Source organism: Balaenoptera borealis (genome assembly GCF_965194805.1).
Source record: "Balaenoptera borealis genome assembly, chromosome: 8".
NCBI classification, from domain to species: domain Eukaryota; kingdom Metazoa; phylum Chordata; class Mammalia; order Artiodactyla; family Balaenopteridae; genus Balaenoptera; species Balaenoptera borealis.
Window position 1 is genome coordinate 113,930,959 of NC_138865.1, and position 27,783 is coordinate 113,958,741.

At 42.3% G+C, this 27,783-nt stretch overlaps 1 protein-coding gene across 7 annotated transcripts; it reads left to right on the forward strand.

Moving 5' to 3' along the window:
- Positions 1-1,032: 1,032 nt before the first annotated feature.
- Positions 1,033-25,375, forward strand: ZBTB34 (zinc finger and BTB domain containing 34). Of its 7 annotated transcripts, none has more exons than XM_082402669.1 (3): positions 1,173-1,282; positions 18,126-18,404; positions 18,867-25,375. In XM_082402669.1, the coding sequence occupies exons 2-3, from the start codon at positions 18,370-18,372 to the stop codon at positions 20,389-20,391; spliced, it is 1,560 nt and encodes a 519-aa protein (XP_082258795.1). In that variant the 5' UTR covers positions 1,173-1,282; positions 18,126-18,369; the 3' UTR covers positions 20,392-25,375. The 7 variants fall into 7 exon arrangements, with proteins under 7 accessions (XP_082258798.1, XP_082258795.1, XP_082258793.1 ...); XM_082402667.1 differs by having other exon boundaries at positions 1,176-1,282; positions 3,982-18,404; XM_082402670.1 differs by lacking the exon at positions 1,173-1,282 and adding an exon at positions 1,437-4,348.
- The last annotated feature ends 2,408 nt before the right edge of the window (positions 25,376-27,783 follow it).

The following is a 27,783-nucleotide window of genomic DNA, read 5'->3' on the forward strand; positions in this document are numbered from 1 at the left end:
AGTGAGACTCTCTGCCCAGGTGCCTGCAGTTAGGTTACCTAAAGTTCTGTTCGGAATATTCCATTGCCACAAAAAGTTCCTGTCTGGAGTCAGACAGACAAGGGAGCTCATCCCAAGTCTGCCATTTAGCTGTGTGACTTTAGATGACACTTAACTTCTCTGAACCTCAGTTCACTCCTTGATAAAATGGGGATATTAACAGTCCTGGGGTTGTGTATTAAAGGAGGTCATGTCTATAAAGTGTCTACACAGCGCCCTGCCCAGCGTTCAACAAAAGGTGGCCCTTGTTATTGGAAGGTGACTACTGGACGGAGCCTGGAGGGAGTTCCCGCTTGCGGAGGATGAGGTAACATCAGGAAGTCTCAGCTTTCTAACTTGAAGAGGAGCTGATATCTTTGACTCCTAGTTTATTTTTATTACTAAGTCAGAAAAAGGAAAATAAACTTCTGCCACAACTTCGCAGGAGTCCACCAAAATGTAAAGGGAAGGTCTTCAAAGGGTGTTAAATTCGCCTGAAACAGAGTGGAAAATGCTGAGCGAGGCTCCCACTCCCACCCGAGTGTCAAGATTGGGTTTCTCCAAGGATCTGGAAATGCACATTTTTTTTGAGACTTGGTCTGTGACAGGAGTTTCACATCCCCAAGTTCGTTATTTTTATCTCCGCTTTGAGGGAGAGGGACTCTGCCCAAGGTCCTAAGTTAGGTGACCCGATCTGGCAAGGTAACCACCGCACAGGTAACCGCTGTGCAGCCTGGGTGAGGGGCAGGCATCCGAAGGGCTGTGAGAGCGAGGGTCTCGGAAGCGGAAGGCTGGGCGCACGGTGGGTGCAGGCCCCGGGTGATGGCAGGTCGAGGGTCCTGGCCTCTCACCCATTCCGCTCCGGGAGCCCCGGGCGCGCCTCGCGGAGCAGCCCTCCTCCCGCCAGCAGGGGGCGCCGAGGAGAAGGCGGGCGGGAGGCCGTGATGCGCGGAGCTGCCGCCGCTCCCTCCCGGAGTCGGGACCAAGGCTGCCGCTAGCCCATTCGTCCGCGGCGAGACTCCCGGACACAGCCCGAGCGGGATCCCGGACTCGGAGTCCCGGAGAGAGGCCCGTCCCGCGTCGCCAGCACCCCGGTCCGCGCCTGCCCGGAAGCGCCGGCGCTGAGGGGGCGGGGCAGAGAAGCGCTTCCGGGGGCGGGGGGCGCGGGCTGGGGCGGCAGCCGGAGCGGCGGGGACGGGCCTGGCGCCGGCGGCGGCGGAGGGGGCGCCGCGGGCGGGCAATGTGAGCGCGGCGCTCTCCGCAGGTGAGGCGCGCCGGCGTGGGGCGGCGGGCGGCTGGCGAGGCGCGGGCGGAGCAAGCGGGGTCGGTGGCAGCCCCTGGCCGCTGTCCGGTTCCCTCTGGGCGCGGCGGGGCGGGAGCCTCAGCGCCTGGTCAGCCCTGTGGGCCGGCGGGTGGGCGGGTGGTGCGGGTTGGAGCCGAGGCCGGGCGGGGTCGGGAAGCTCTGGGCACCTGCTCTGGTCCGGCGCGCGCCCCCAAGGGGCCAACCCTGCTTGGCCCCGGAGAGCGGGCGCTGCTGGCGGGTCTGAGGGTAGCGCTCGGCCAGCTGCCCCGGGCTCCCCAGCCTCTGCCCGGGCGTCTCGGGATCCCCTGCTTCCGGGCCCCTCGGCCCCGGGGGCGCTCCCCCTTTGTACGGGGAGGCCGGATGGTTAAGTCCCCCGGAGAGCCGGGCCGGGCCGCGGGGTCGGCCCTGCTGGTGGCTGCAACCGAGCTCCTGCCCCACGCCACGGCTTTTCTCCAGGTAAACAGGCGGCGGCGCGTCCTGCTTGGCCCTGGACGTCTCCATGGTCACTCTCGCCCTCAGACGGTCCTGCCATTACGGAGGGCTGGGCTGGCCTGGGTGTGTAAACAGTGTCCTTCTAGGCTAGGCGGCTGTGCCTTGGGGCACGAATAGTCTGGGAGTCTCAGTCTTGAGGCTTTCAGCAAGCCTCTTCCATGCTGGGCCTCAGTTTCCCCACCTGATCAGTGAGGGTTTTAGATAAGCTCTCTAAAGACCCTTCCAGCTCTACCATTCTGTGTATGTCTGAAATTGGAATGGCTGTCCCTGGTTCAAGATATTGGGCAGTTTCACCGAAGACTTTTTGCAAATGTGGACTTTTTAGCCGCTTAATACACTTGTTTTCAGACAGGCTTTAAAATGAATCCAAGAAGCGTTTCTAAACCTAACCTTATCCTAATTCATCCCTTGCTTTTGTTCCTAGTAGTAGTCAATCACATCCTGCTGAGTTTTTGCATGCAAAATTTTTTTTTGTTGTTTATATCTGCCCATTTTCTCTTTGTTCCCTAGTCAGGCCCTCTTTGCCTCACATCTGGATTATTGCAACAGCTTCTTAGCTGGTCTCTGACTTCAGAAGTCGCCCCCACCTCTTCCATCCTTCCTTTATGCTAATGCTAAACTTAATATAGGAAGTCAAAAAAAGAGTTGAGTGTTTGCTTGCTTATTAAATGTCAAGATGCTGTTCCATGTGGTGGGGTAAAATAGTAGGAGGCACACTTACAGCCTCCAAGCAGCTTTACACTGGGTGCTGAGATTATACCTGTGAAAAGGTAATTGATTGATGAGTCAAGCCTGTGTGCTGTAGAATTAAGAGGAAGGAGAGATGGAGGTTACTATAGGCCAAGTGGTCAGGAAAGGCTTTAGTGAGGGGGTGAGGTTTGAGCTGGCTGTTAAAGGATGAGTAGGACTCAGATAGGAAAAGAAGAATCAGACCCAGTGATCCTATGGAGTTAGTGAATGGACCGGTTTCCTTGTAGAGAAGGGTGCTTAAAGGAAGGGAATAAGGAAAGATTGGCCGGGCTAGTTCCTGAAAGAACTTGAACACCAGGCCAAAGTTGAAACTATTCTAAAGGCAGTGGTGAGAGGCAAGAGACTAGGGGTGGTTCATGATCATTTACAGGAGAGGAAGGGAGAGGCTGGGGGCCAGGAGATCAGCTAAAAGGCCACAGGTATTTATACCACTATTCAAAGCTGAGTACCTCCTCTGCCTGCCACACTGCGTCCAGTCAGTGCCCACCGTGTCTTTTCAAGGCTCTCCTCACCTCCTTGGACCTTATTTGCTGCTTCTCCTCCCAGTCTGTCTCCTGCAGAAGCGAGTTTGTGACTGCTTCTAGGGCGTTGCTCCTCTTGTTCCCCCTTCTGAAGTACTGGCCTCCTTTTTCTTCTCCTCTGTGTAAATTCTCCATTTCACTTCCTTTAAGCCCCTGCTGAAGATATACTTCCTCCAGAGGGTGTTCCCTGACTGCCCTACCCCCATGCCTTTGTGGCACTCAGAATCTAAAGCACAGGATTCAGCACTTGTTCCTTGGTTACTGAACTTGCTCTTGTCCCAGCTGAAGTGGGTATTTTTTTTGAGGGCATTTTGTCTTAATACTTCTCTTGAAGCCCTTGTAATATCTAATACTGTAGCTGGGCTTTTGTAATAGGTATGCAAATACTTCCTAATTTTTGTTGGTAAATGACTTAAATTTTTTTGAACCCCCCCCCTTTTTAAAGGAGAATCTTTTATTAGTTATCAGTTTTCTCTGTCATATATCATTTACGTCTAATGCTGCCATTCAAGGTGGATGTTTTCAGCTTTCATTCTTCGAGTGCAGTTAACATAAAATGAATCTTTGAAACATTAAAATGTTTACTCTTGATTATGGGAAAAGAAAACATCATGTAATTCTTCAGTTGGAGGCTGTGGGGAAAGTACATCAGCTTTGGAATCAGACCGGTCTGGGTTTGAATCCCAGCAAGGCTACTTACTAGCCATGTGAACTTGGACAATTTATATAATGTCTCTGAGCCTCTGTTTTCTCATTTGTAGTATGGGGATAATAAAATCCACTTCCTAGGGTTTTGTGAGTTTTAAAGTGAAAAAAAGTATAGGAAGGAGGTAGCAAAGTTTATAGCACCTAGTAACTGCTTAATATTTACATTTTCATCATCATCATCATTATTAGGTGTAAATTTATCAAGGTGGAGAAATGATAGGCTGCTGAACCTCGGTGTATTTACTGAGCTGTGTATTTCTACATGTCTCTGGATCCTACTTTTACCTTCCAGCTGAAGCGCTTGTCAAAATGTCAGTATCACGAATCTATAATGTGTCATTATGTTTTATTCCCATTAATTTTCATCTTTTCTCTAGTTTAAATTCTGCTTAATGGTTTTCAAACTTCTTAATTGTGTCCATTTAATGTTTTGTAGCTGACAAACTGCTGGATTTAGCTTAGTGAAGGTCATCAACTGAAAGCAGTTTAATTTCTAACGGTTATTTTCTGGTTGTATTGATGGCATGGAAAGCCTCATGGAAGAAAGCAATTCAAGGTGAGCTTTTCTAATCCTTTTATCTTTAGAGGTGGGACTTAATATATTTCCCAGGCCTGGTGCCCCCTGAAATGCCAGCAGTAAGCAGATAAGTTGCTACTCCTTGACTTTTTTGAGTTCTTTGCCTTAAGAAAACTTATTCATTCCTTTAACTGAAACAAATCTTTCTATTTCATGATAGGATTTTACATCTAATTGCCCACTTCATAGACAGAAGTAAAAGGAATGGACATTATGCAGAGAAATGGCTGCAAAGTACAAGGAATTGTAACCCCTTAGTTATCACTGTGTTGGTGTAATGATACACCCTTAAATGAGAAATTTTTTTCCACTCAAAGGTGATCAGTAAGATTCTAGCACCAATAAAACCCCTACTTCTCACCACTGTGCCTGGATTAAAATCTTATTCTTACAGGAGATAAGAATTCTGGCTCTGGAGACTGTCAAATCCAGGTTCAAATCCTGGCTCAGCCAGTCATTAGTGAGTTTGGGAAAGGTTCTTAGTCTCTCTAAGTGTTTTCTCACGTGTAGAATGGGGATAGCTGCCGTGTCTATCTCATAGTGTTGTCATGAAGATTCAGTGAGCAGGTAGAGAGCTTACTTAGTGTACAGAACACAGTTGGAGCTCAGTAACTGTTATTGCCAGTCAGGTTAAAGAGTCCATTCCTACTCTGCTAGGAAAGCTCAGAAGAAGCTTCTGATGTTTTGCACTGACTGAAGGACAGTCTCCACTGTCAAACGAAACCGCACTCTCAGAATTAGTGTATCTGAGCAGACTTGGAGAATGTTAACGCCTTGGTAGGAAATCTAACAGTTTGGATAAAAATGTTCTTTCAGGCTCACATGAATTAATGCAGTAAGAACTCTAGACTTGTTTTCTTTTAAATTAGGATGAGTACTTCATGAATATCCATCACGGAATGCCATTTTATTTATTTTTTTCTTGCATTGGGTTTCAGCAGCACCAGAATGTTTCATGCAGGCCTGGTGTTATTCGGCTGCTGCTTTCTGAAAGATTAGATTGTACTTCATGACAGCTCAATTTTAGTTTTGCTCTAGACCCAGGCAGAAATACCTAGGAAAGTTATTTTTATATCCTTGTGACTGCTGTTACCATGCCTGTTGTCCCCAGTGCTTCCATTCTGCGGTCTTTTTAATGACTTTTTGTTTGAGAATGACAGGGATCTTCAGGTCTTCAGTGCCTGATAGAGAAAGTCTAGCTTGAGTTGTGTCTCCAGTATCAGCAAGTGACTGAAGCCAGCAGGTGCAAATCTGGGTTTGGAATCATGAGCATCTTGATGGAGAATAATGGGTACTTCCTGGTGCCTTAAACAGCTTCCAAATTTGTAACCTTGCTTTCCTTTCTTGGAAGTGTCGCAGGGTATTTTTAAATGAAGTGGAGCAAATTAGAGTGTTTATGGGTTAGATGGGAGTGAATCACCTTGCTAGATTTTTCCTGCTGGTGAGACGATCCTACGTCTCTTGGGTGTTCAGCAAGAAGAGTTGAAAGCTGAGGGTGCCGCCATGGTGGCAGTCATGGATTTTGAGCCACCAGCTTGGTTTAGGTTGCTGAGAGCCTGTCTCTGCCAGACACACTGCTGGGCTCTGGGCACACAGTCCCTGCCCTCAGAGAGCTCACCACCGAGGGTGTGAGCTCAGCAGCACGGGAGGCTCAAAAATCAGCACATCTCATTTGCTTAGGTTTTACACTTTTACTTTTGCTCTGGTTGTCATTACGGGGAAACAGTTACCGGGTTTTACCCAAGGATTTTGTAGAGGGGACTTCAAGGCCCATGTGGGTGTTTTGCCCAGATGACATTTAAGTGTCTTTTCTCATCTTTAGGTTCTCTTTAGAATGGATTTGCAGTGTGGGAAGATAGCACTAGTCTAGGTTCTGGTTTTCACTGTTTGGTTTCCTTACAGCTTAACAAAAGGCACGATGCAGAATTTTATTAGTCAATGAAACGGTGCCTTAAGGAGAGGGCTAGGTGTGGATGTTTCCTCTTTCGTGAGATACCATGTTACAGTAGGAGCAAATAACTGTACTTTCTGTTCTCAACTGTGTTTTCTGTTTTCCCTTTTAGTAACCGCATGTTACCACATCCGTCCTTGGCTAGTACAATTTTTGATTACTCCCAAATTGTGCCTATTGGACAACTCTGTTCAGATGCCCAGTGGGCAGCCTAAACTCAGCTTGTCTCAGGCGGAATTAACTTCCAGAGTGGGTAGCATCCCTCCGTCTCCAAGCCCTGTTGAGTCCTTCTTTGGACTCGTGTTCAAATTGGCTGCCACCGGAATCCAGTTTGAGATTTCCAGGCTCGTATTCAAGGCCGTCCACGTTCCCACCGTGGCATTCCTCTTTCCCTCGTCACTCCTTGTACCTGGGCCCTGGCCACTACCCCAGACACCATACATTTTCACTCCAGTGTTCTTTGCTTCTGCCATTCCTCTGCCTGAAGTGTTCTTTCTGTTCCATTTGAAATGCAAAGTCCTGTTCAAATATTACTTCCACCATGAAGATTTTATTTATTCTCTTTGATTAAAAAAAATTCACTTTGGTCAAAAGTAATCAGTCTTGTCATTGCTCTCATAGTTCTTTGTTTCTGCCTCTGTAATTGTCTGCTTGATACAGTAATTACCCATTTGCAGCCTATCTTTCTCTGGATTTCTTGGTTTTAAAAATTATACATTTTTAGGTAAAACCCTATAACATGTCTTAAAAACACTTTTAGTGAGAATAATACAGCTATATGATAAAAAAATTCAAAAAGTATACAAGTCTGTTTCCCTTCCCTCTCCCCAGTCTGTAGTCCTCATTCCCAAAAGTCACCAACTTTAATGGTTTCATGGGATTCCTTCCAGAATGGATACAGCAGTATATACTTGTTCTTTTAAGAAGAGTACATGAAGTGAATCACATATATACCTACAGATTTTTCTATGGCTTGCTGGTTTTGGCTAAATATTAGAGCTCTTTTCCATGTCGAAGGATACAGGTCTATTTATTCTTCTTAATGGCTGGATAGTGTTTCATTGTTGATTGTTTTTTTTTGTTTTTTGTTTTTTTTTTTTTTGAACAAGTCTTCTCTGGATTTTGAGCTCGTTTCCCTCTTTTTTTTTAAATTTGCTATAGCAAATAAAAATGCTCAGTGGACATACATATCCTAATATGCTATTGTAAGTACTGTGTATTTGTAGGCTTAATTCTTAATAGTTAATTGTGGGCCAAACGATGAATGCTTTTTACATCTTAATCGATACTACCAGATTATCCCTCAGGATTACACCTGCACACTTTTAAAATGTGTGCAGGTCTGATGGGTTACGAATGGTATCTCATTTTTTCTTTTTGTAATTCACAGGTCTTGATCATGAATAAAGCTAAACATCTTTTCATATGTTTTTGATCACTTTTTCTTTGAACTGTTAATATCTTTTGCACCTTCTTCCATAGGATTTTGTGTGTCAGTCCAAATCTGTTTGAGTTATAATATAGCCCTTTGTCAAATGTGCACGTACTTTCCTTCAATATGTCGTTTATCTTTCGGCTTGGGGGGTGGATTTTTTTTATTATATATTTCTATGTTGTTAAATGTATTTGTCCTTGTCTTTGTGGCTTCTGGGACTTATGTCATGCTTGCAGAGGCCTCTATGACATTATTATAAATAAATTCACCCATGCTTTCTTTTAGTTATTTTTTGGTGGTAGTTAAGTCTTTTAAATATAGTGTCATAAGACTATAATGACATTAAATGGAAAATAATAGGACCCTCCTTACATTCCCTAGTGCTTTATAAGAAATTGTTAAATATGCAGCACCTTTGAAAACTTAGGGAGCTGTAATTTCCATTAATGGGGCGTTTTATTTTGTGTGAACCTATAGTGGTCATACAGAAGAGCACTCACTACCTTTTTGCCTCATTTGCTCAAACTCAGTGGGAGGAGCCAGGTGAGAGGAGGAACAGAGTGGCGACGAACTGGCGTCTGTCCACCCTTCCCAGGATCAGCCGTGTCTGTTAGATTATGGTCAGCTGGTTTCCCTGTCTTTACGAAGTGACTCTTTTAAAGCTCCTTCAGGTAAAGTGTGTTTATTCTTGGTGAGCTTTGGAATCTGGATTAGGGGGTATCATTCCCTTGTTTGTAGCGTTTCAGAACAGCGTCTTGTCCTGATGCCTGGGGGTGGTCATATGTTCTGTAGCTTTTTTTGGGTGGGAGCTTGCAAAGATTTCAAGCAGCTTTACTTGCTAAGCCTTGTTGTCATATGGTCTTGCATCAGATCTTAGTTTTCTTTTCAGAGCATGCGTGCATGTTTATTTCTAGGACCCTTCTCCTTCACTTTGCACTTCAAGTCTGTGGGTCGAGTGTCCCAGGCTGGCTTGTATGGTAATTTAGGGGACAGAGCCTCTCCCCTGTGGCTCGTGCCCACACTGCCTCGCTGTGTGAATGGCCTCCCTTCTCTGGTTGCCCAGTCTGCCTGAACTCCCCAACATGTGGCTGTGCTCTTCCCGAACCTGGTCGCTCTTCACTCCTCGTGGTTCCGTCTTGCCCTGGCCTGTGCTGGCCTTGCTGCTGTCCTCAGTGCTTTCAGACCTGGCTTCCTCGCTACTTGGTCAGACCTGGCTTCCTCGCTACTTGGTCAGTCCTGGATGGCCCCTCACAGTCTGCTCTTGCTTTTTAAATGCCAGTCTCAGTGCTGCTTTGAATTCTCTTGAACTTGGGCTGAACCTGTGTCTTGGCAGCATCTGCTCTCTGTGACTTTCACCCTCGAACACCAAAAGGACCACTTACTTGAGCCCTAGATCCGTGGTTTCTAATGAATAGAGGCTTTAGCATATGAAGATAGCTGTTTATTTAAAGCAGGTAAAATCAGCCAGGGTGCAGGGCTCTGATGGGGAAGAGGGAGTAAAAGCTGTGAATATGGAAGGCATAATATACTGTAGCTGGAGGGCCACCCGGGACTTTTTTCTGATCATAGCCCTTCCTTCTACCAGTGACTTAGATCTAGAAAAGAGGGAGATTTTGATCTTGAAAGACGGTACTGTGGTAAATTCCTAGAGCTGAGATTGCTCGTGCACAGGGCATGTGCGCTTGTAAGTTTGATGGATATTACTAAAATGCTCCCTTTTGCCTTTCTTCATCTCCTTCCTCCTGGCAGAGGAAGGAGTAAGAGCCCTGGGCAGTGGTAGGAGGTTGTCACCTGTCACTGTCCCTTTCCCTGGCCACCACCCTAGGGCAGGAAGGTAACCTAGGGCAAGCTTTCTTTTCCTCCTGCCTTTCCCTCAACTCTCCTGCCTCTCTTACTGGTCCAGCTACTCCCCTTGGGCAAATTAAACAAGGATAAGGGGTTATTGTGTAGGGGTCTAGATGGCCAGACTTTGCAACAGCCCTGAAGAAGTTAAGTTAGCCTTTTGGAGCCTCAGTTTCCTCACCTCTCAAGTGAGGGTAATAGTACCTGCCTTCTGGTGGAAGGTCAAGAGAATTCAGTGAAGTAATACATATAAGGCCTTTACGACATGCCTAGCATGTATCGAGCATTCAGTAAATATTGTAATTGATGATGATGATGATGATGATGATGGGCTTTTCCAAGTAAGGGGGGAAGGCTAAGGAGTGTGGTGGAAGGTGGCAGTGATCCCCTTGTTCAGTTGCTGAGGCTGGTGTGGAGGTGGCTGGACAAATGTCAGGACTTCCCACGTCCGAGGTGGTCCTTCCCAGAACCCACTGTTGAGACCAGTGGTGGCAGAGTCTCGTCAGCTGACTGTGGCAGAGGCTGTGTGTGAGGTGAGAGCTGCTTCCCGAGGGGTGAAAGTATTCTCCAGTTAAAGAAATTGGAGAGCAGGAAGTTTGTGTGTCCATTGGTTGAATGAGCAGAAGAGGGTTATGAAGAAATCGGGGAGCTGACAATTTTGAACTTCCCAGCAGACCATTTCAACTAATATCCTCTTTGTGTATGTTTTTAAAAAGAAGTATTTCACATTCTTATCCAAAATATAGTTTTAACAAACAAAACCAAAATAAGTATTGTTAAAATAAGTATTAATGGTATTGAAGAAAAATATCCAGTTTATATATACTTATTTTTTAATTAAAATATAGCAATGTAAATGTCTCGTTTGGGGATTTTTTTTGTTTACTATTGATATAATGGGACAGAAAGACCTGTGATTAATCTGCTGAATTAAAGAATACTGATTCTGATGTCTTCAGTGAGTGGAATAATCAAATTCATTATCGTTTTCTGAAGCAGCTGCAAACTTAGTCTAAATGAAAAACTAATATAAACCACTTCTCTGCATTATCAAAAATGAACTCCATTCCCATATCTCTCTGAGTTGGGAGGAATCTGCAGTAAGCCTGTATCGAACTGCAAGACTGGGACTCTTATTTATCTTTGAGTTCCCTTTGGTTTTGTGCACGTAAGAGATTGAAATTGAACATATCCTATAAATGTAGAAAAATAAATTCCCAGTCAGTATGTCATTTAGTGATTGCAGTTAAATCTAATACTTGCAGCACATTTGACAAAAGGCTCATTTTCTTAATTTGCGAAGAACTCTGATAGTTCAATAGAGTCAGATATGAGCAAAGGATATGGGTAGGCAGTTCAAAGACAAACTTAGACAAATTGCCATTGAAGATGAGAAAAGATGATCAACCTCATTTATAATTAAATTACAGCAAAACAATGAGATACCACTTTTAACCTGTCAGTGTGGGGAAAGTGAAAAAGTTCAATATTCATTATTGGCAGTTATGGGGGTACAGGCACTTCATGTGCTCTTGGTGAAGGGACAGTTGCTGCCACCTTTTGGGAGGTAAGTTGGCATTATCGATGGATGTGAAAAACTAACGCAGCAGCCCCTCTGCTAGGAGGAACTACTATGACTATTTAAATGGTTTCCTGCTTTTGGTATCACCTGGGGACTGATTAAGTATTGAATACATGGTGGCACAGCCATCCATGGAATACTATGAAATCAGAAAAGAGAATGAAGTAGATGAGCTTGTGCTGCTGTGGAAAGATTTTAAGGTATATTAAATACTTTTTTTTTTTTAACATCTATATTGGAGTGTAATTGCTTTACAAAGGTGTGTTAGTTTCTGCTTTATCACAAAGTGAATCAGCTATACATAAACATAAATCCCCATATCCCCTCCCTCTTGCGTCTCCCTCCCACCCTCCCTATCCCACCCCTCTAGGTGGTCACAAAGCACCGAGCTGATCTCCCTGTGCTATGCAGCTGCTTCCCACTAGCTATCTATTTTACATTTGGTAGTATATATAAGTCCATGCCATTCTCTCACTTCATCCCAGCTTATCCTTTAAATACATTTTTAAAAAGCAGAGTACAGAACAGTTTATGCTGATATATGTTTATAATTTTCTCTGAAAGAACACCCAAAAACTCTTTCCAGTGATTGAGAGACACTGGAGAAGAATTTTGCTATCCATTTTATATTTTTCTGTACTATAGTTTGAAGTTTGACCATATACATATATTTTATTTTAAAAATAAAATTAAACATTGATCTAACTTTGGTGTAGGCCCACTGACATTCCATTCAAGGGAGAAATCAAGACCCTCGAGGAACCAGTGATTAGCCCATGCTGGAAAATTGCAGAGGAGTGGAGGGTTCTGTTTGAACTTGATGTGTCTGTAAGAGGTTCTGGCTTCCTTTGCTTCAGGACCACTGGACCTGATAAGTCAGGTCTGGGTGTAGAATTGTGATTAATTACGCCTTTTACTCCCTTTATGTGACTAGGACTTAAATTACCTGTAAATTCCCTGTGTGTCAGTCTCTGAGAAGCCTCTTATTGGAGAGTGTTGCTTGTTAGCAGCTTTAGGCAGGAGTCTCTGAATCTATCTCATTGTCACTGCCGAGAGGACGCGTCAGTGTCAAGGAGAGGAGAGTGGAGCGCTTCCTTTCTCATTTTGCAGAAAAATGGAATTCCTCTCTTAGGTGTTAATCATGGTCTTTCATTTTTCTCTTCAGTGATTTTCTTTCCAGTGTAGTTCTGTACTTTTTTCTGAGAAGAAGATAAAAAGCCACACAGAGGAGGAAGACACCTCATTGTGGAGCTATTTTCAGTTTTACAGACTATTTCAGAAATGCTTTTTTGTTTTCCTTTTTCTACTGGTTTTTGTCCAGGACTCTGTACCTTTAAAAAGCTGAATCCACCTTTCTTTTGCCCTTTATTTCCAAAAGTCACTATTTACACATCCTTGTGTCCCGAAAATGCTGTAATGAATAGGTAACATTTGACCACTTGGCAGGTGCCAGGCAGTTTCTGTGTTTCTAGAAGGCAGTCTGGTGCAGTTATGAGCATGACCCCTGGAGCCAGACTAAGTTCATCTGTTAGCTCTGGGACCTTTGGCAAGTGTCTTAACTTCTTTTCTTCAGTTTCTTCATCTATAAAATGGCAGCAATCATAGTATTCCCCTAACAGAGTTGATAAGAGAATCAAATTAATTAATCTGTGTAAGGTGTTTAGCACAAGACAGGTACTCATTATACGTAAGCTATTATACACATTCATTGCATGAATTTCCCTCATTCAACTATTACAGCAGTCATGTTGGGCAGTAGTTCTTCCAAGACCTTTTCTACATACAGAGATCAAGGTTAACGGACTTGTCTAAGGTCACGTAACTATTTAAATGTTCATTGTTATTATTTTTATTAGAAAGTGGCACAACCAGGATTCATATCCAAGTCTAACTTCAAAGCCAGTTCTCTTTGTTACACCATCCTGTCCCCCTAAAAAAAGTCTCTAATATCTAACCTTGATTGCCACGTGCCAAGCAACCATTGTGCTAAGTGCTTCCTACGTGTATTCCTTATAACAACCCATAAGGCAAAGACTATTGCTATTGATACTACCATTAAAAAAAAACAACAACAAACTGAGACTTGGAAAGGTTATAAAGTACCTTGCCCAAGGTTTTACAAATGGAAAGCAGGTATCATTTGAATCCATATCCGACTCCAAATTAATGCTTCTAATGGTTATATTAGGATCTTTTCTTATCTCTTAAAAACTAGATGAGGTGCCTTAAATTTTTTTAATGTTACTTATTTTTAATAAGTAATACATTCACATAGTTTAGAAATTTTGAGTTCAAAATGATTCACTGAAAGCTAATGGGCCTTCCAACTACCTCATCCCTGTCCCAAGAGGCTATTTGTTTTTGTGCATCATTCCAAAAATATTTTGCTAATATTTATATATGAATATATTGACACAGCGAGGTATATGTTTTCATAGTACTTTATACAAATAGCATACATACTGCTCTGCATCTCAACTTTTTCATTCAGCAATATATCATGGTGATTGTTTCATACCAGTATGAAAAGAGCTTCCTTATTCATTTTTTCTGGTTGTATAGTAGTCTTTAGTATTGACATACCATAATTTATTAGCCAGGCTCCTCTTGATGAGAATTTAGTTTGTTTCCAATCTTTTGTTATGAACTATCCTGTAATAAATTCCTAGAGTTGAAATTGCTCAGTCATGGGGGATTGTTTGTAATTTTGCTGGATACTACTGAAATGCCCTCCAAAGTATTTGTACCATTTTATACTCACCAGCAGTGTCTGTCAAACTATCATCTAGTAGGGATTTAAAAATACATATATTTTTGTCATTCCAAGTAATACATGTTCACTACAGAAATTTGAAAAATACAGAAAATTACAAAGAAGAAAGTTAAAACATCTTTACTCTTACATTAATGTAAATATTTTCTATAATTCTTTAATATTATCTCTATATTTAATATTTGTAAATACATACATACTTTTAGAAATATCATTCTGTATATTCTGTGATTACCTGATTTTTTAACAGCTTTGTTGAGGTATATAACTTACATATAAAATTCACCCATCTTAAGTATAAAATTCAGTGACTTTTAGTAAACTTAAAAAGTTGTCTATCACCATAATTCAGTTTTAGACCATTTCCATCACCCATAAAGATCCCTCTTGTTCATTTGCAGTTGATCTGATTTTTTGCTGTGTTATTAAATATTTATTCAGCAAATATTTATTGAGTATCCACCATGTGCCAGGCAGTTATCTGGCAGATAGTTAATATAACAGATAAAAATTCCTGCTCTCATGGGAACTAACTTACATTTTGTGGAACTAACTTTGAATTCTTCTTTAACGTCATTCTAGTAATGATACCGTATTCAGTATATAGCCGTATCATACTTTAATAATTCCCTTATTGTTGGACATTCAGGTTGTTTCCATTGTTTGTTTTGTAATTGAATATAGTTATGGATAAATTCTTGTGCCTATATTCATGATTTTTTTTTACAACACAGAGTGCTGAGTTGAGAGAAATTCCCATTTTAAGGCTTTTGTTATATTTGCCTACCAGAAGTATGTGAGAGCACCCCTCTTCCTATAACACTGCCAGCTGGGTTGCGTTTTTAAGTCTGGGCAATTTGAGAAAGAACAATTGTGTCTTGTGTTAATTTTTATATTTTGGTTTATTGATGAAGTCATTAAGCATTTTATCACTATGTTTAAAGGCAATTTAAATTTTTTTTTTTTTAGCATCTGTTCATATTCCTTGTTCACTTTTCAGTTGTTATATTTGGCTTTTATTGATTTGTAAGAGTTTTATACTTCCCTGCCATAGATGTTATATTTTTCATAATTTGTCTCTTTGTTTTTTGGTAAAAGATATTTTTCAGATGTATAAAAGTTTTATTTAATAGTTAAATCTCCCTTTCTTCTTCTGGTGTCTGCCTTTGTGTGCTCAGAAATGCCTTCTCTTGAAGTTGTTTTTGGGTATGTTGTGAAGAAGGGATCTAACTTTATTATTATTTATTCATATTATCCAAGCAGCATCTACTTCCAGAAATCTTCCTTTTTCACTGATTGAAAATGGCCCCCAAAGGCCCATCCTGGTCTGATTTCTATCTACTTGATAGCCTCATGTGGCCTCTGCCCTTGCTCCTTGTCCCAGCTGTGCCACAGTGCTCCAGTATTTCCTTCCTTCCTGACTTGGGCTCTCATCTCTTTGTGCATGTGATTCCTTCTGTCTGGAAAACTGGAACTTTCCCTGCAGCTCCCCCCCTGCCCCCCAATATTTGGCTAACCTTTATCATGCTTTAGGTCTCAGTTGAGATATCACTTGTTCAAATGGCCTTCTCTGACCACTCCTCCATTATGAAAGATCTCATAGCTCTTATCACAATTTACAACAAGAGAATTGTAGCTCTCCTGGAGCTGTAGTGCCAGGCATACGGAAGACTCTCAGTATATATTTATGAAATGAATGAATTATAGCCTACTCATACATTTTGACATCTATATGTTTGGCTGTATTTTTCTTTTTCTAAAATTTTTTCAGTATTTCTTCTTCTAGATCTAATGTCCAGTATGGTGGCCATTGCCGACACGTGGCTATTGAGCACTTGAAATGTAGTTATTCCAGATTGAGATGTGCTGTAAGTGCAAAATACACATCACATTTTAAAGACTTGGTATGACAGACATGAAATTCTAAGAGTGTTGTGAAAATACCGATGACTTATTTGGAAAAAAAGAATATAAAATATCTCATTAATAACTTTCTAATATTGTTGTTGAAATGATAATGTTTTAGATATATTGAGTTAAATAAAATGAGTTAAATTTTATATTTTTCCTTTTAAACAATATAACTGCTAGAAAACATTACACACATGGCTTGCGTTGTATTTCTATTGGACGGCAGTGTTCTAGATGAATTTTAAAATCATTTTGTCAAGTTTCTAAGAAAATACTCCATTGGGCTGCATTACATTTATAGATTAACTTGCGGGGAACGTGTCCATCTTGATAGTATCAAATCTTCCTACCAGAAGCATGATATGTGTCTTTGTTTATACATGTTTTTGTCCTTATTAAAGTGTTATAGCTTTCTTCTTGTAGATCCTATTTTTTGTTTATCCCCCAGGTATTTTATAGTTTATGTTAATATTGTTGGCTGTAACTTGTCATTAGCTTACCTAACCGGTTTTTTATGAATAATAATTTTTTAAATCCTTCACTTATTAGATCCTGATTCTAACAGATTTTTTTCAAGCAATTCTTTTGTGTTTTCTACGTAAATAGTCATATCTCCCTTGGATGATAATTTCACCTCCTCTTTTCTAAAGGCTATATGCCTTAATTTTCTCTTGCCTTGTTTCTTTGGCTGGAATTTCAAGAACAACGTTAAGTAAAAGAAGTGATGGGCAGACAACCTTGTAGCCTTCCAGGCACTAGCAGGAATTCCTTTACAAAAGTGTTTACCAGAGAGTGTGCCAGGGAACACTAATTCTTTGGAATATTAATATGTGTACCTTGAGAGAAGAGTTTCATGGTTAAATGAGTTTGCAAACTGCTGAGTTAAATAGAAGTCTTGTCTGTAGGACTTTGCAGATGGGTTATTATGCTAATATGTTTTTTAATTCCTAGGAGGTAGGGATATTGAGCTTGGGGCTTGTGTTCTACTAAATACATTTTGGGGAATGTAGGTATATTTCCTTTTTAAGGGTGATGTTGCCTTTAGTTTGCAGTAGATGCTATTATATTAGGAAAATATCGTTCTATTCTTAGCTTATTAAGTATTTTTTTCCTTACTTTGAAAGTAAGTTAACTTTTTAAAATGCATTTTTGGCATAGAATTGATTTGGCCATATGGTTTTTCTCCTTTGACTTACTGAGGTTGCAAATTATATTTGTGTATTTCCTAACATATAGCCATTCTTACATTTGATCATAATATATTATTCTTTTAATAGGTTATATTTGCTAGTATTTCCTTTAGGATATTAAAGTAAGTCTGTTTAGTGAAGTCTCTTTACTTAGGTAAAGTTGACGGTCTTTATGCTGTTTGCCATATTCTAATATCAGACTTATGCCATATGAACTGAGATGCTTTAAATATTTTAGCATGCATCTAGAACAGTGTGAATGGCCTGAGGATCATTTGTGCTTTGGCACTTCTGTTTCTTTTTAATTCTGCCAATTTATGTTATCCTAAAAATATGTCCATTCCACTCGGGTTTCAAATTGATTTCAATCATAAATCTAGGATAAATAATGGCACAGGATTCCTCTCTAACTAAAATGTTTTAATAAATTCTGAGGTGGTTAAGAAAAATTCTGATGTGATTTATCACACTGATTGATCTTTTTCTGCAAAAGTCTTAGATTTAGTTGCACATTGTCTTGTCTTAAATTTTAAAACTTTGTCTCTGTGATTAAATACTCTTCTGTATTAATTACTTTTTTGTTTTCTTTGGGTTTAGTTTGTAACTTTTCTAACCTCATAAGTGATTTCATTTATTTTTATTCTTTATTGTTTAATGATAAAATTTTTTAAGGCACTGACATTGTTAAAATTTGTTAGTTCAGAACCCCAGCATTTCATTGTGAAAAATTTCAAACATACAGAAAAGTTGAATTTTACAATAAACACCTGTATACTCAATCTAGACTCTACACTTGTTAACATTTTATTTTGTTTGCTTTATCACATATCTGTCCATCTCTTTTTGCGTGCATTGTTAAGTAAGTTGAAGATATAAGTAAACTTCATTCCTAAACCCTTCTTACTGCAGATTTGATGTGAGTTTTCTTATTTTCTAAATAGCTTTATTCCTTATTGATTTTCTCTTTGATTCAGTACTTATTCAGGAGGTGTTTAAATTTCTATTGATTGGGTTTTAAAAACAAAAATATAAATGTGAGATCTAATTTTGTTGTTTTGGTCCGGGAATGCAGCCTGGGCTCTACACCCTCCTGTAGTTTTGAGTGATCGGGGCTGTGGATTGTAGGCAGAGGGCAGCCAGCCTGTCCTGAGCACACCAGCAGCGTGAGCACTAGCAGAGGATGACGCACTCCTGACACGTCCATCACTCTTCTTGATGCTGCTGTCTGAAAACTCTTCACTGAAAGCGACCGAGCATTGCGCTATGAATTACCAACCCAAAAGGCTATAACTTTGTGTAGAGCTGAAGGGGGAAAAATGCACATCAAGACAACAACTCAAACTCTAAAAAGGTTTAAGCTCCATTCGGTGTATCCAGTGTGCTGTATACTTGCAAAATACCAATTGGAAATATACAAATAAGGCAGAGCATTTTTTTAAATGAATTTACTTCTGTTTTACAGAGTACTTCAGATCCTCAAAGGTAGGTGAAACAGAAAAATATATTTCTTAAAAGGATACCAAGTTCTCAGAGCTAAAATGGCTCTACTATATGTTACATGTTTTACTTTGATCAAGGTGAATGTCAGGTAATTAGGAGACTTGGCTAATGGATCATTAGGTTATTTAGCTTTAGGTGAATTAACCAAGGCATGAAAGACTGAAAATAAGTAAGAGGAGAAATGCTCAGGCGAACCCCAGGAGGTATAGTAGCTACAATGGAGGGGGTGGTGGTATTTTTGCAAGGCTGTGTTTATGCCGCTTGTACTTAGTGAGGAGTCACTGGCGAATTATGAAACTCTCTCTTTCCTCAGATTACGCTTCATGTCAGTAGAAATGGACAGCAGCAGTTTTATTCAGTTTGATGTGCCCGAGTACAGCAGCACCGTTCTGAGCCAGCTAAACGAACTCCGCCTGCAAGGGAAACTATGTGACATCATTGTCCACATTCAGGGTCAGCCGTTCCGAGCCCACAAAGCAGTCCTTGCGGCCAGCTCCCCCTATTTCCGGGACCATTCAGCATTAAGTACCATGAGTGGCTTGTCAATATCAGTGATTAAAAATCCCAATGTGTTTGAACAGTTGCTTTCATTTTGTTACACTGGAAGAATGTCCTTGCAGCTGAAGGATGTTGTCAGTTTTCTGACTGCAGCTAGCTTTCTTCAGATGCAGTGTGTCATTGACAAGTGCACGCAGATCCTAGAGAGCATCCATTCAAAAATCAGTGTTGGAGATGTGGACTCTGTGACCGTCGGTGCGGAAGAGACTCCAGAGAGTCGTAACGGAGTTAAAGACAGCAGCTACTTTGCCAATCCGGTGGAGATCTCCCCTCCATACTGCTCTCAGGTACGGCAGCCTACCACAAGCAGTGATCTTCGGATGGAGACGACACCCAGCAAAGCTTTGCGCAGCCGTTTACAGGAGGAAGGGCACTCGGACCGAGGGAGCAGCGGGAGCGTCTCTGAGTACGAGATTCAGATCGAGGGGGACCATGAGCAAGGGGACCTGCTGGGGAGGGAGAGCCAGATCACTGAGGTGAAAGTGAAGATGGAAAAGTCTGACCGTCCCAGCTGTTCCGACAGCTCCTCCCTGGGAGACGATGGGTACCACACCGAGATGGTTGATGGGGAACAAGTTGTGGCCGTGAATGTGGGCTCCTATGGTTCTGTGCTCCAGCACGCCTACTCCTACTCCCAGGCAGCTTCACAGCCAGCCGGCGTATCTGAAGCTTTTGGAAGTTTGAGTAATTCCAGCCCATCCAGATCCATGCTGAGCTGTTTCCGAGGAGGTCGTGCCCGCCAGAAGCGGGCTCTGTCTGTCCATCTGCACAGTGATCTGCAGGGCTTGGTGCAGGGTTCCGACAGTGAAGCTATGATGAATAACCCCGGGTTTGAGAGCAGCCCCCGGGAGAGGAGTGCAAGAGGTCACTGGTACCCGTACAATGAGAGGTTGATCTGTATTTACTGTGGAAAGTCCTTCAACCAGAAGGGAAGCCTTGACAGGCACATGCGACTCCATATGGGAATCACCCCCTTTGTGTGCAAGTTCTGCGGGAAGAAGTACACGCGGAAGGACCAGCTGGAGTACCACATCCGGGGCCATACCGACGATAAACCATTCCGCTGTGAGATCTGCGGGAAGTGCTTTCCATTCCAAGGTACCCTCAACCAGCACCTGCGGAAAAACCACCCTGGCATAGCTGAGGTCAGGAGTCGCATCGAGTCCCCTGAGAGAACAGATGTGTATGTGGAACAGAAACTAGAAAACGATGCGTCGGCCTCAGAGATGGCCCTAGATTCCCGGATGGAAATTCACACGGTGTCTGATGCTCCTGATTAAGATGGTAAAGAAGTGCACCCACACAAAGCACATTAATCAATGCCTATTTGTGATTTGCTTTGTTGTAATCTTTGGTTTTCCCAACCATCTGGAAATCTCTTGGTCTCTTGGCAGTTTTTCTAAGGTTTCTGGAAGGAACACTTCATTGTGTTTATCCTCTCCCCCACCCTCCCTCCCTCAAGGAGCTCAAAGCATGAAGGGCGGCGTATCCAGGGAAAACACAGGCTGACAGTATTCCTCTTTGGCTGAACTCTTCATCCAAAATCTGCCAGTGATTTAGCTATGCCAACTGGTTGACCCTGCTTTCTCTGCCAAGAGGCATACTCTCTCATTGTGTGCACTGGCACCAGTGCATTTCCGTGGAGGGAGGCTGGGATGCCGTCAGCTGATACAAATGGGTAACCTTTTCTAATTTAAAATTACTTTTAGGGGGTAGTTAGACAATTTTTATATATATATATATAATAAAGCAATTATTATATATATAGTATATATACATTCTCAAATTTGATTTTATTCTGGTTGAGGTGAATGTAAGAGGAATATATAATTTAATACAATGTGAACAGGGCTTTTGACTCTGTCTCGCCCCTACCTAATATGTTAGGGTTTTGCCCCTTTATTTCCCTTATAAAAGAATGTTAATAGGTTTTCAAATATATTAATCATTGTGTCCAAAAGCAAGCAAAGCAAATCACAGTGTTCATAGCTCTGCTTCATAACAAATACATAAACCAAATGCCATAAAATGTATTCAACTCTAGTTGGAAACCATTTGGAATTTTTGTTAGTTGTCCAGTAGGTAAGCTGGATGACCCGTGGTGCTGACCTTTTTACATACAGTAGTGTTATATTAGTCAACCCCAAAGGAGCAGTGGTTTTCAATGTTTTTACTGGCCTATGAATCTACCTTCATTCCGTACTGTAGAAACATACATACCAGGTAACTAAATCGAATCACTCTCTACCGTGAGTTAGTACTCGCACTAAAGGAAAGGGATTTGTAGTTCTGTCTACAAAATTCTCCAAGCAGTGTTGTGGTTTTTTTTCTTCTTTCTCTTTTCAAACAGCCAGTTCAGGTGCACAGCAACTTTTTCTACATGCAGTTCCCAGGGAAACTGCAGAACTTGGAATTTGTACTTTTTGTAAAGATATACTCTATGGGAATTGCAAGCAATATATCTATCTTAGTATTGTGTGAGCTGATGAGAGCCTCCGTGGCTCCCCCGCTCTCTCAGTGTTTCCTGCTTGAAGAAACCAACAGTTAAAAAGCCCTCTAAGATACTCTGTGTGTCACCAAATCTCTGTGTGTCACCATTTTTTGGTCACGTGGTGCTATTTTTATGTTATGTACCTTTTAGGTCAGTATAGTTGTAGAAAATGTGAAATCTAATGGTAAAAGTGAATTATAATTTTTTTCCTCTCTTGAGTTTATAGCTTGAAAAAAGACCTCAAAAGCATGTGCTGGCAAACACATTACTGTATAAAAACATACCCGAGTCCTATTTGGATAATGTTTTATTAGTACTTGAGGAAGTGTCTTCAGTTTTATATTTTGTTCACCCATGTGCTTCTAGTATACAAAACGGGCTTTATGAGATTGCCCTGGTACTGTATACTCCGACAGAGAGTAATGTTGTAAGCAGTTTGGTGGTGAGTTTGTGCTGCAGGCTGTCGGTAAGATGTCAGCACTCCAGGCTCTCTGCTTGAGAACCTTGGCCCTGAAACTCACAACTAGTGTGTCTCCACGGGAGAAGAGCACAAACCACCTAAGAGAAAAACAAAAGCGAAATTCAGACCAACCTCAGAGGCTAGGAGTTAAAGGAATACAAAAGTAGTTGTTTGCTGGTTTTCCGTGCTTTTTTGGCTCTTAAAATACCAAGAATGGAGTTGGGGTGGGGGGTGTTTGGGGATTTTTTTTTTTTTTTTTTTGGTTTTTTTTGGGGAAAAAAATCATTCAGGCCCTTGTGTGTGATCGCCCCCGGGGGTGGTAGCTGTGCAGTAGCATCTCTTCAGCACAGGGGATCTGTTCACGCGTGAGCCGCTGCTCTCCACATCAGTGTTACTACGTACAGACACACGCGAGTCCTGCCGCTCTAAGGAGCGACTTCTGCTAACCGGGTATATAGTATGCCTTTTCCTGTCAGACTGCCTAAGTCAGGGGTCTCTTCTCTCCCTGAAGCACTTGCTCAACTCCTGTCAAAGCCGTGTGCCTCAAGGGGAGGCTGGACCCCAAGTGTTTACCCACTTAAATATGTTCTGGGGTTTCAGGTAAATGTTTGTGATTTTTTTTCCTTACATGAATAAGTTTGGTTTTGATTTACTTTTTTTTCTCCTTCAAAGAATTAAATGCAAAAAATTTGTGTTGTGATACAAATTAAGTTTGTGACAAGAAACGCCCAAATCGAGGACATGAGAGGTCAGGCTCAGGGAAGGAGCCTCTTTTCACTCAGGCTTGGGGCCTTCTGAGAGGTCTCTAGAGCATCCTGTGATAAACGAGACAAGTGAGGAGGGGCGGCACTTGGGGCAAGCGCCTTGAATGTCCTGGTTCTTGTCACCGTGTCCGTCTTAACCTTATTTACATGGAGTTCTTTGTATTTGTAAATTTGTTTAACTGGTTTGAGTTTACCAAAGAGTGACTTATCCAAAATTGTCTTTGACAAAAATATACATTGCTTTGATTGTACAGTTCAGGTTCAGACATTGTAATGGGACTGTTAAGGGGCAGAAAATTGATTGCGTTTCTCTCTAATAATCACGATTCCACATTTTGCAAGTTCCACTTGCTCCCATTCATGTTGCTAACACTTTACCCTTTCCACTGCTAGCAGTGTTAAGAATGAATTCTCAAGCCATAACCCAGTACTGTAAGGTCCCAGAGGGCTTCGAGGGAGGCCGCGCGCGGGCCAGCACAGAGCTGCGTGGCCTCTCTGAGCGCGCGCACTGCCGTGCTTCTCAGTGTGCAGGGCGAGTGAAAGATTAACTCCGTTCACATCGGGCAGCAGCAATTAATTGTGCCTTGTCACATGAGGATGTGCCAGGAGGATTAACGTGACCACAGAACAGAAACATTCTCTCCCCGAAGTTCACTTCACGTCTCTGCAGACGAAGTCCGCTGTGTTAACTCCTTAGAGCGACTCTTTTTGGAAAGCAAAGTCCCTATTTCTGTACAGTTTTAGGTTAGATGTTTCATTTATAACAAATGCAAAAATCAATTACGATAAAAGTGATATGTGAAGAAATCTTTTACAGTAAAATATATCCTGAATTCATATAGGTTTGTTCATAATTGAGTCTCTTCTTGAGCTACCTTTTCAAATACGTAGACAATGTGAAGACAGTGACAGCGTCCTTTTCTATAGGTGTTTAACCTGTTATTACAAACTGTGAAAACAAAGAATTTTATACTTTTACTAATGTGTGTGGTTTTAAACAGTTATTTTCATTCTAATCAGTTCTCTACCCTCTAATTTCTACTAAAGCTGTAAATACATTTAGAAATTATATTTGTAAATACAGTATATGAAGTCAAGTTAATTTTGGGGTCAGTGGAAAGCCTCCCAATTGGCTCTGCCTTGGCAGTTTTGTTTTTTGTTTGTTCTTTTTTTTTTTTTTTTTTTTTTAAACAGCAGAAAGGATACTGTCGGTTCACTGTTAAGCAGAATATACTGTAGAACTAAATTGATAACTTCTAAATCTTCCAGAGCATGAGTAGATGTCTTTTCTAATGATAGCAGTTATAACAAGTCTTTGTTTTTCCCTTAGCCCAGACCATAGGCCTGCATATTTTTGTGTGTGGTTTTGTTTTTACTTTTGTTTTTACAGCCTAGACTCTAGGAAGAATGTGCAGGAACACAAAACAAGGGCTGGGGGGGCATCATCTATGTGAATGAGCTTTACTTTAAAGAAATCAATGTATTTTATTTTAACAATGTTTTCCATTAGTGACTGTGATTTTTTTGTTGTCGTCGTCGTTGTTATTGTTAAATTCTGTAATGGTTTCCTGTGAAGCCTCCACTGAAAGGGACTCAAATATGCAACACCTAAACTATTTTCCAAGGGCACATGCCCCTTGAATGGTGCTTCTAGACTGGTCAGGGTTATTTATTAAATTTTATATATGAAAGTATTGGGGAATTATGTAAATTCTTTATATGAAACTATCTAGTTCATAAATCATAGGTTTCATATTACTCAGTGCAACTGAACTGAAAGTTCAGAAGAGTCATTCACATTGTTCGAAATTTGTAATGGTTGTCACTCGTCACATATGTCTCTTCAGTAAGTGCCAGAGTGTTTCCACTGTTTCTGCCCAGTGCTTGACTTCTCGGCCCACAAGAGAACCTTTTCTCTCTGGTTCCCCTTGGGTCTGGCACAGACAGGGCTGGTGTAGTTCTCTATCAAGTCCTGGAGTAAGCCTTGCAGCAGATTCAGTAAACAGACCTCTTGCTGCCCCTCAGTGACAAGTATGCTGTGAATTCAACCTTTGGACTTGCTGCCCAAGCCTTTGGTTGCTGCCCTGAGTATAGTAAGAGGTAAACTTACCTGGTTTCTTCGAGAATGACCATTTTCCTAATGTGAAAACCATCTCTCTCACCACTTTTATTAGTAGGGCTAACATTTTTTTCCGTTATAAATGGTTGAGCAATTTGAATGACTTAATGCAGTGTCATTATCTTGCAATATAAACTGGTAACCTCACAACTCCACACTTCATCACCATATGAAGTAAATGAAGCTAGCTAAGCGGATGCTGTATCAACTAGTAACTTGCCATTAAGGATTATTTTATAGCATGAATTTAAGACTATTTATTCAAATGATATTTTACTCTTGTATTCATTTTGTTTTAGATTTGTGACATGAATACTTCAGTGCTGCTTAATTTTGTTCTGAATTCTTGTTTCTTGCTTGTAAATGGCTTTTTTATGGTATAAAGTCAATGGAAATTGCTGTTTGTAAATAAAAATGCTGCTAGAGCAGATGTGCTGTGGTCTGCCTCCGTATTTACCTCTTCTGGCCCCCTGAGTTTCACAGGCTCTAACAAACATCCTCCGGTGTCATAGTTTCTGTAACCACTGTTTTTGAAAGGTTAGGATTTCCTAAGAAGCTCTTGTGCCACCGTGGCGCTGGAAAGAGGAGAAAGAAGCAGATCTCTCTGTGACCTTTACCATGTGGGGTAGAGACTGGATTGTCAGGGGGCTGAAGTCTGCAGCCAGGATCGCTGGTGAACCCTTTCCACATTTTCCTGCCGAAGTACCCTCTGGCTCCGTTGAATGTGCCTTGTTCACTCCCACCACAGAGCTTGGAGGTACACACGCCCTGTCTCCTGCCTCCAGCTCTGTGAAACTGAGCAAGACCCTGTGGGGCCCTCCTGGGTACGGAAGCCTTTCCGTGTCCCCCATTTATTGTTTTCAGGAGAAAGGCTTTAGCCTCCTAAACCTTCCCTGAGTACCAAAGCGCAGATTCAAACGGTTGCTAATCAGAAAAGGGAAGGATTGCAGAAACAGGAGGAGCAGTCAAGAAACTATAGTCAGCTACAGGCAGGGCCTGGTCCCTCCTCAAGGGATGTACGTAACAATATACCTTTGAGTTCTGCGGGAACTAAGGCCCCCGCAGGTGGAGGACTTCAGACTGAGCACCAGAGGCCTGGAGCCCTACCCTGTTATCACCAACCAATCAGAAGAAAGTCACGCACCCTGCAGCCTTCACCCCCAGTTCTGCCACCGTCCTCCTTGCTTGGTGCTAAAATAAATGTTTCTCTGCTCCAAACTTCGACGTTTTGGTTTGTTTGGCCCATGAACTTCTGTTCGGTAGAATGTCTTCTCCCGAGAAGCCAGTTAACTCCTCCCCAGATTTTATTAATAGCTCAGGCCTCCCTCCGGCAGGGAGCCCTTCCCTGCAGCAGCCCTTCTAGGTCAGGCCCCTTTAACAGAGCCCTTTGTTGAGTTGTGTTCCTCCAGCCCTACAGCGTAATTCATTGCTCTGAAAAATTGGTAGCTGTATGTTGATTAGTGAGATTATTCAATTAATGTTTCTCCCTCTAGCCTGCAAGCTCCATAACAGCAGGGATCCTGGACTGTCTCCCTCACCTGGATATCCTTAGCCCACAGGGCCTGGCATCGCAGCAGGCACAAAGTCAGGACTGAATGAATGAGCAAAAGCAGATATTCTGGGAGGGTCAAGCAGGGCAGTGTGGCTGGGAAGCGGGCCAGGATTAAACTTGGCTCCTGTGCTGATAGAGCTGACTTGCTCCTTGCTGTAGAACAGGTTCTCACCTTTACAGTCGAGCAGGCAGTGCGATGGTGCGTGGTGTAAGAGGGCCACGTAGGAACTGGCTTCATTGCTAGCTGGCAGCCTGCGGGACTCTGCAGGTACTAAGGGCATGATGGAGAAAGTGCATTGACTTGCGTGAATCTGGAGGTCTGGCTTCTAGCCATACCTTTGCCTGATACCCTCTTCAGCCCCAGTTTGTCTGTAAAACGTTGGAGCTGCACTCATGGCTCAGATAAGTTGTGAGGCAGTGGCTTCTGTAGGTTTGCTTTTTCCCTAAGGCTGGAAAAGTCACCCAACATCAAGAATCAGGGGCGAGCCTCTCAGGCAGGGTTAGAGGAATAATCCCAAGGGGATGCGGTCCTGGAAATGGGAACACTACCTGAAGCAGATAAACTGAATTGGAGCAGATATGGTGTAGACCGCATTGAGCTGCTTTGCTGGCAAAGGCCATTGGCAGTAGCTGGCTCTTCATTTGTCCTAAGTCATGATCTGTGCTCGCTTTGCTTTCTTCCCGTTATAATTCATAATTATCCCCACCTGGCTGCAGGGGTGTCTGTGATGTCCTTTACAGTGTCAGCAACCACCAACCAATCCCCGGACCATTTCCTTGAAAACCCCTGAAGCCTCAGTGACTCATAATTAAATATCTCTGTGATGTTTTCCTTTTGTGGCAGGCCTAGCTTGCATAACTTTTGTTGGCAAGTGGGGCTCCAAACTTCAGAACACAAAGTAAATGGCAGAAAGAGGCCACCTCAAAGGAAACTCATGTTGCGGAACGCATCAACTTGGGGTAGTGTGGTGGAGCCCTCACTGGGTGATCGCTGTGCCTGACGGAAGATGTACAATAAAGCTTGCTGCTCTAGCTTTCATTGGTCAAGAATGTGCTATTATTCTAAAGTGGCAGTGGGGGGGAGGTATATGTTTAAATTGACAGTGGGTTATAACGCAGTCACCCACAGGGCAACCTGCCTGAGTCTGCAGGGACAGAACTGTGTCTCTTTCCAACTCAGACAGCAAACAGGTGCCCCGCCCGTCATCTTTCAAAGAGGTTGCTTACTAGGGCTTCTCTTGTTCCTGCCTCTGCCCTAAAGGAGCTTGGCCTTTAGGGCAGTCTGG

Excerpts from the sequence above, each read along its gene's own strand:
- ZBTB34 (XM_082402666.1), top strand. The coding sequence starts at position 18,808 with ATGCCGCTTGTACTTAGTGAGGAGTCACTGGCGAATTATGAAACTCTC.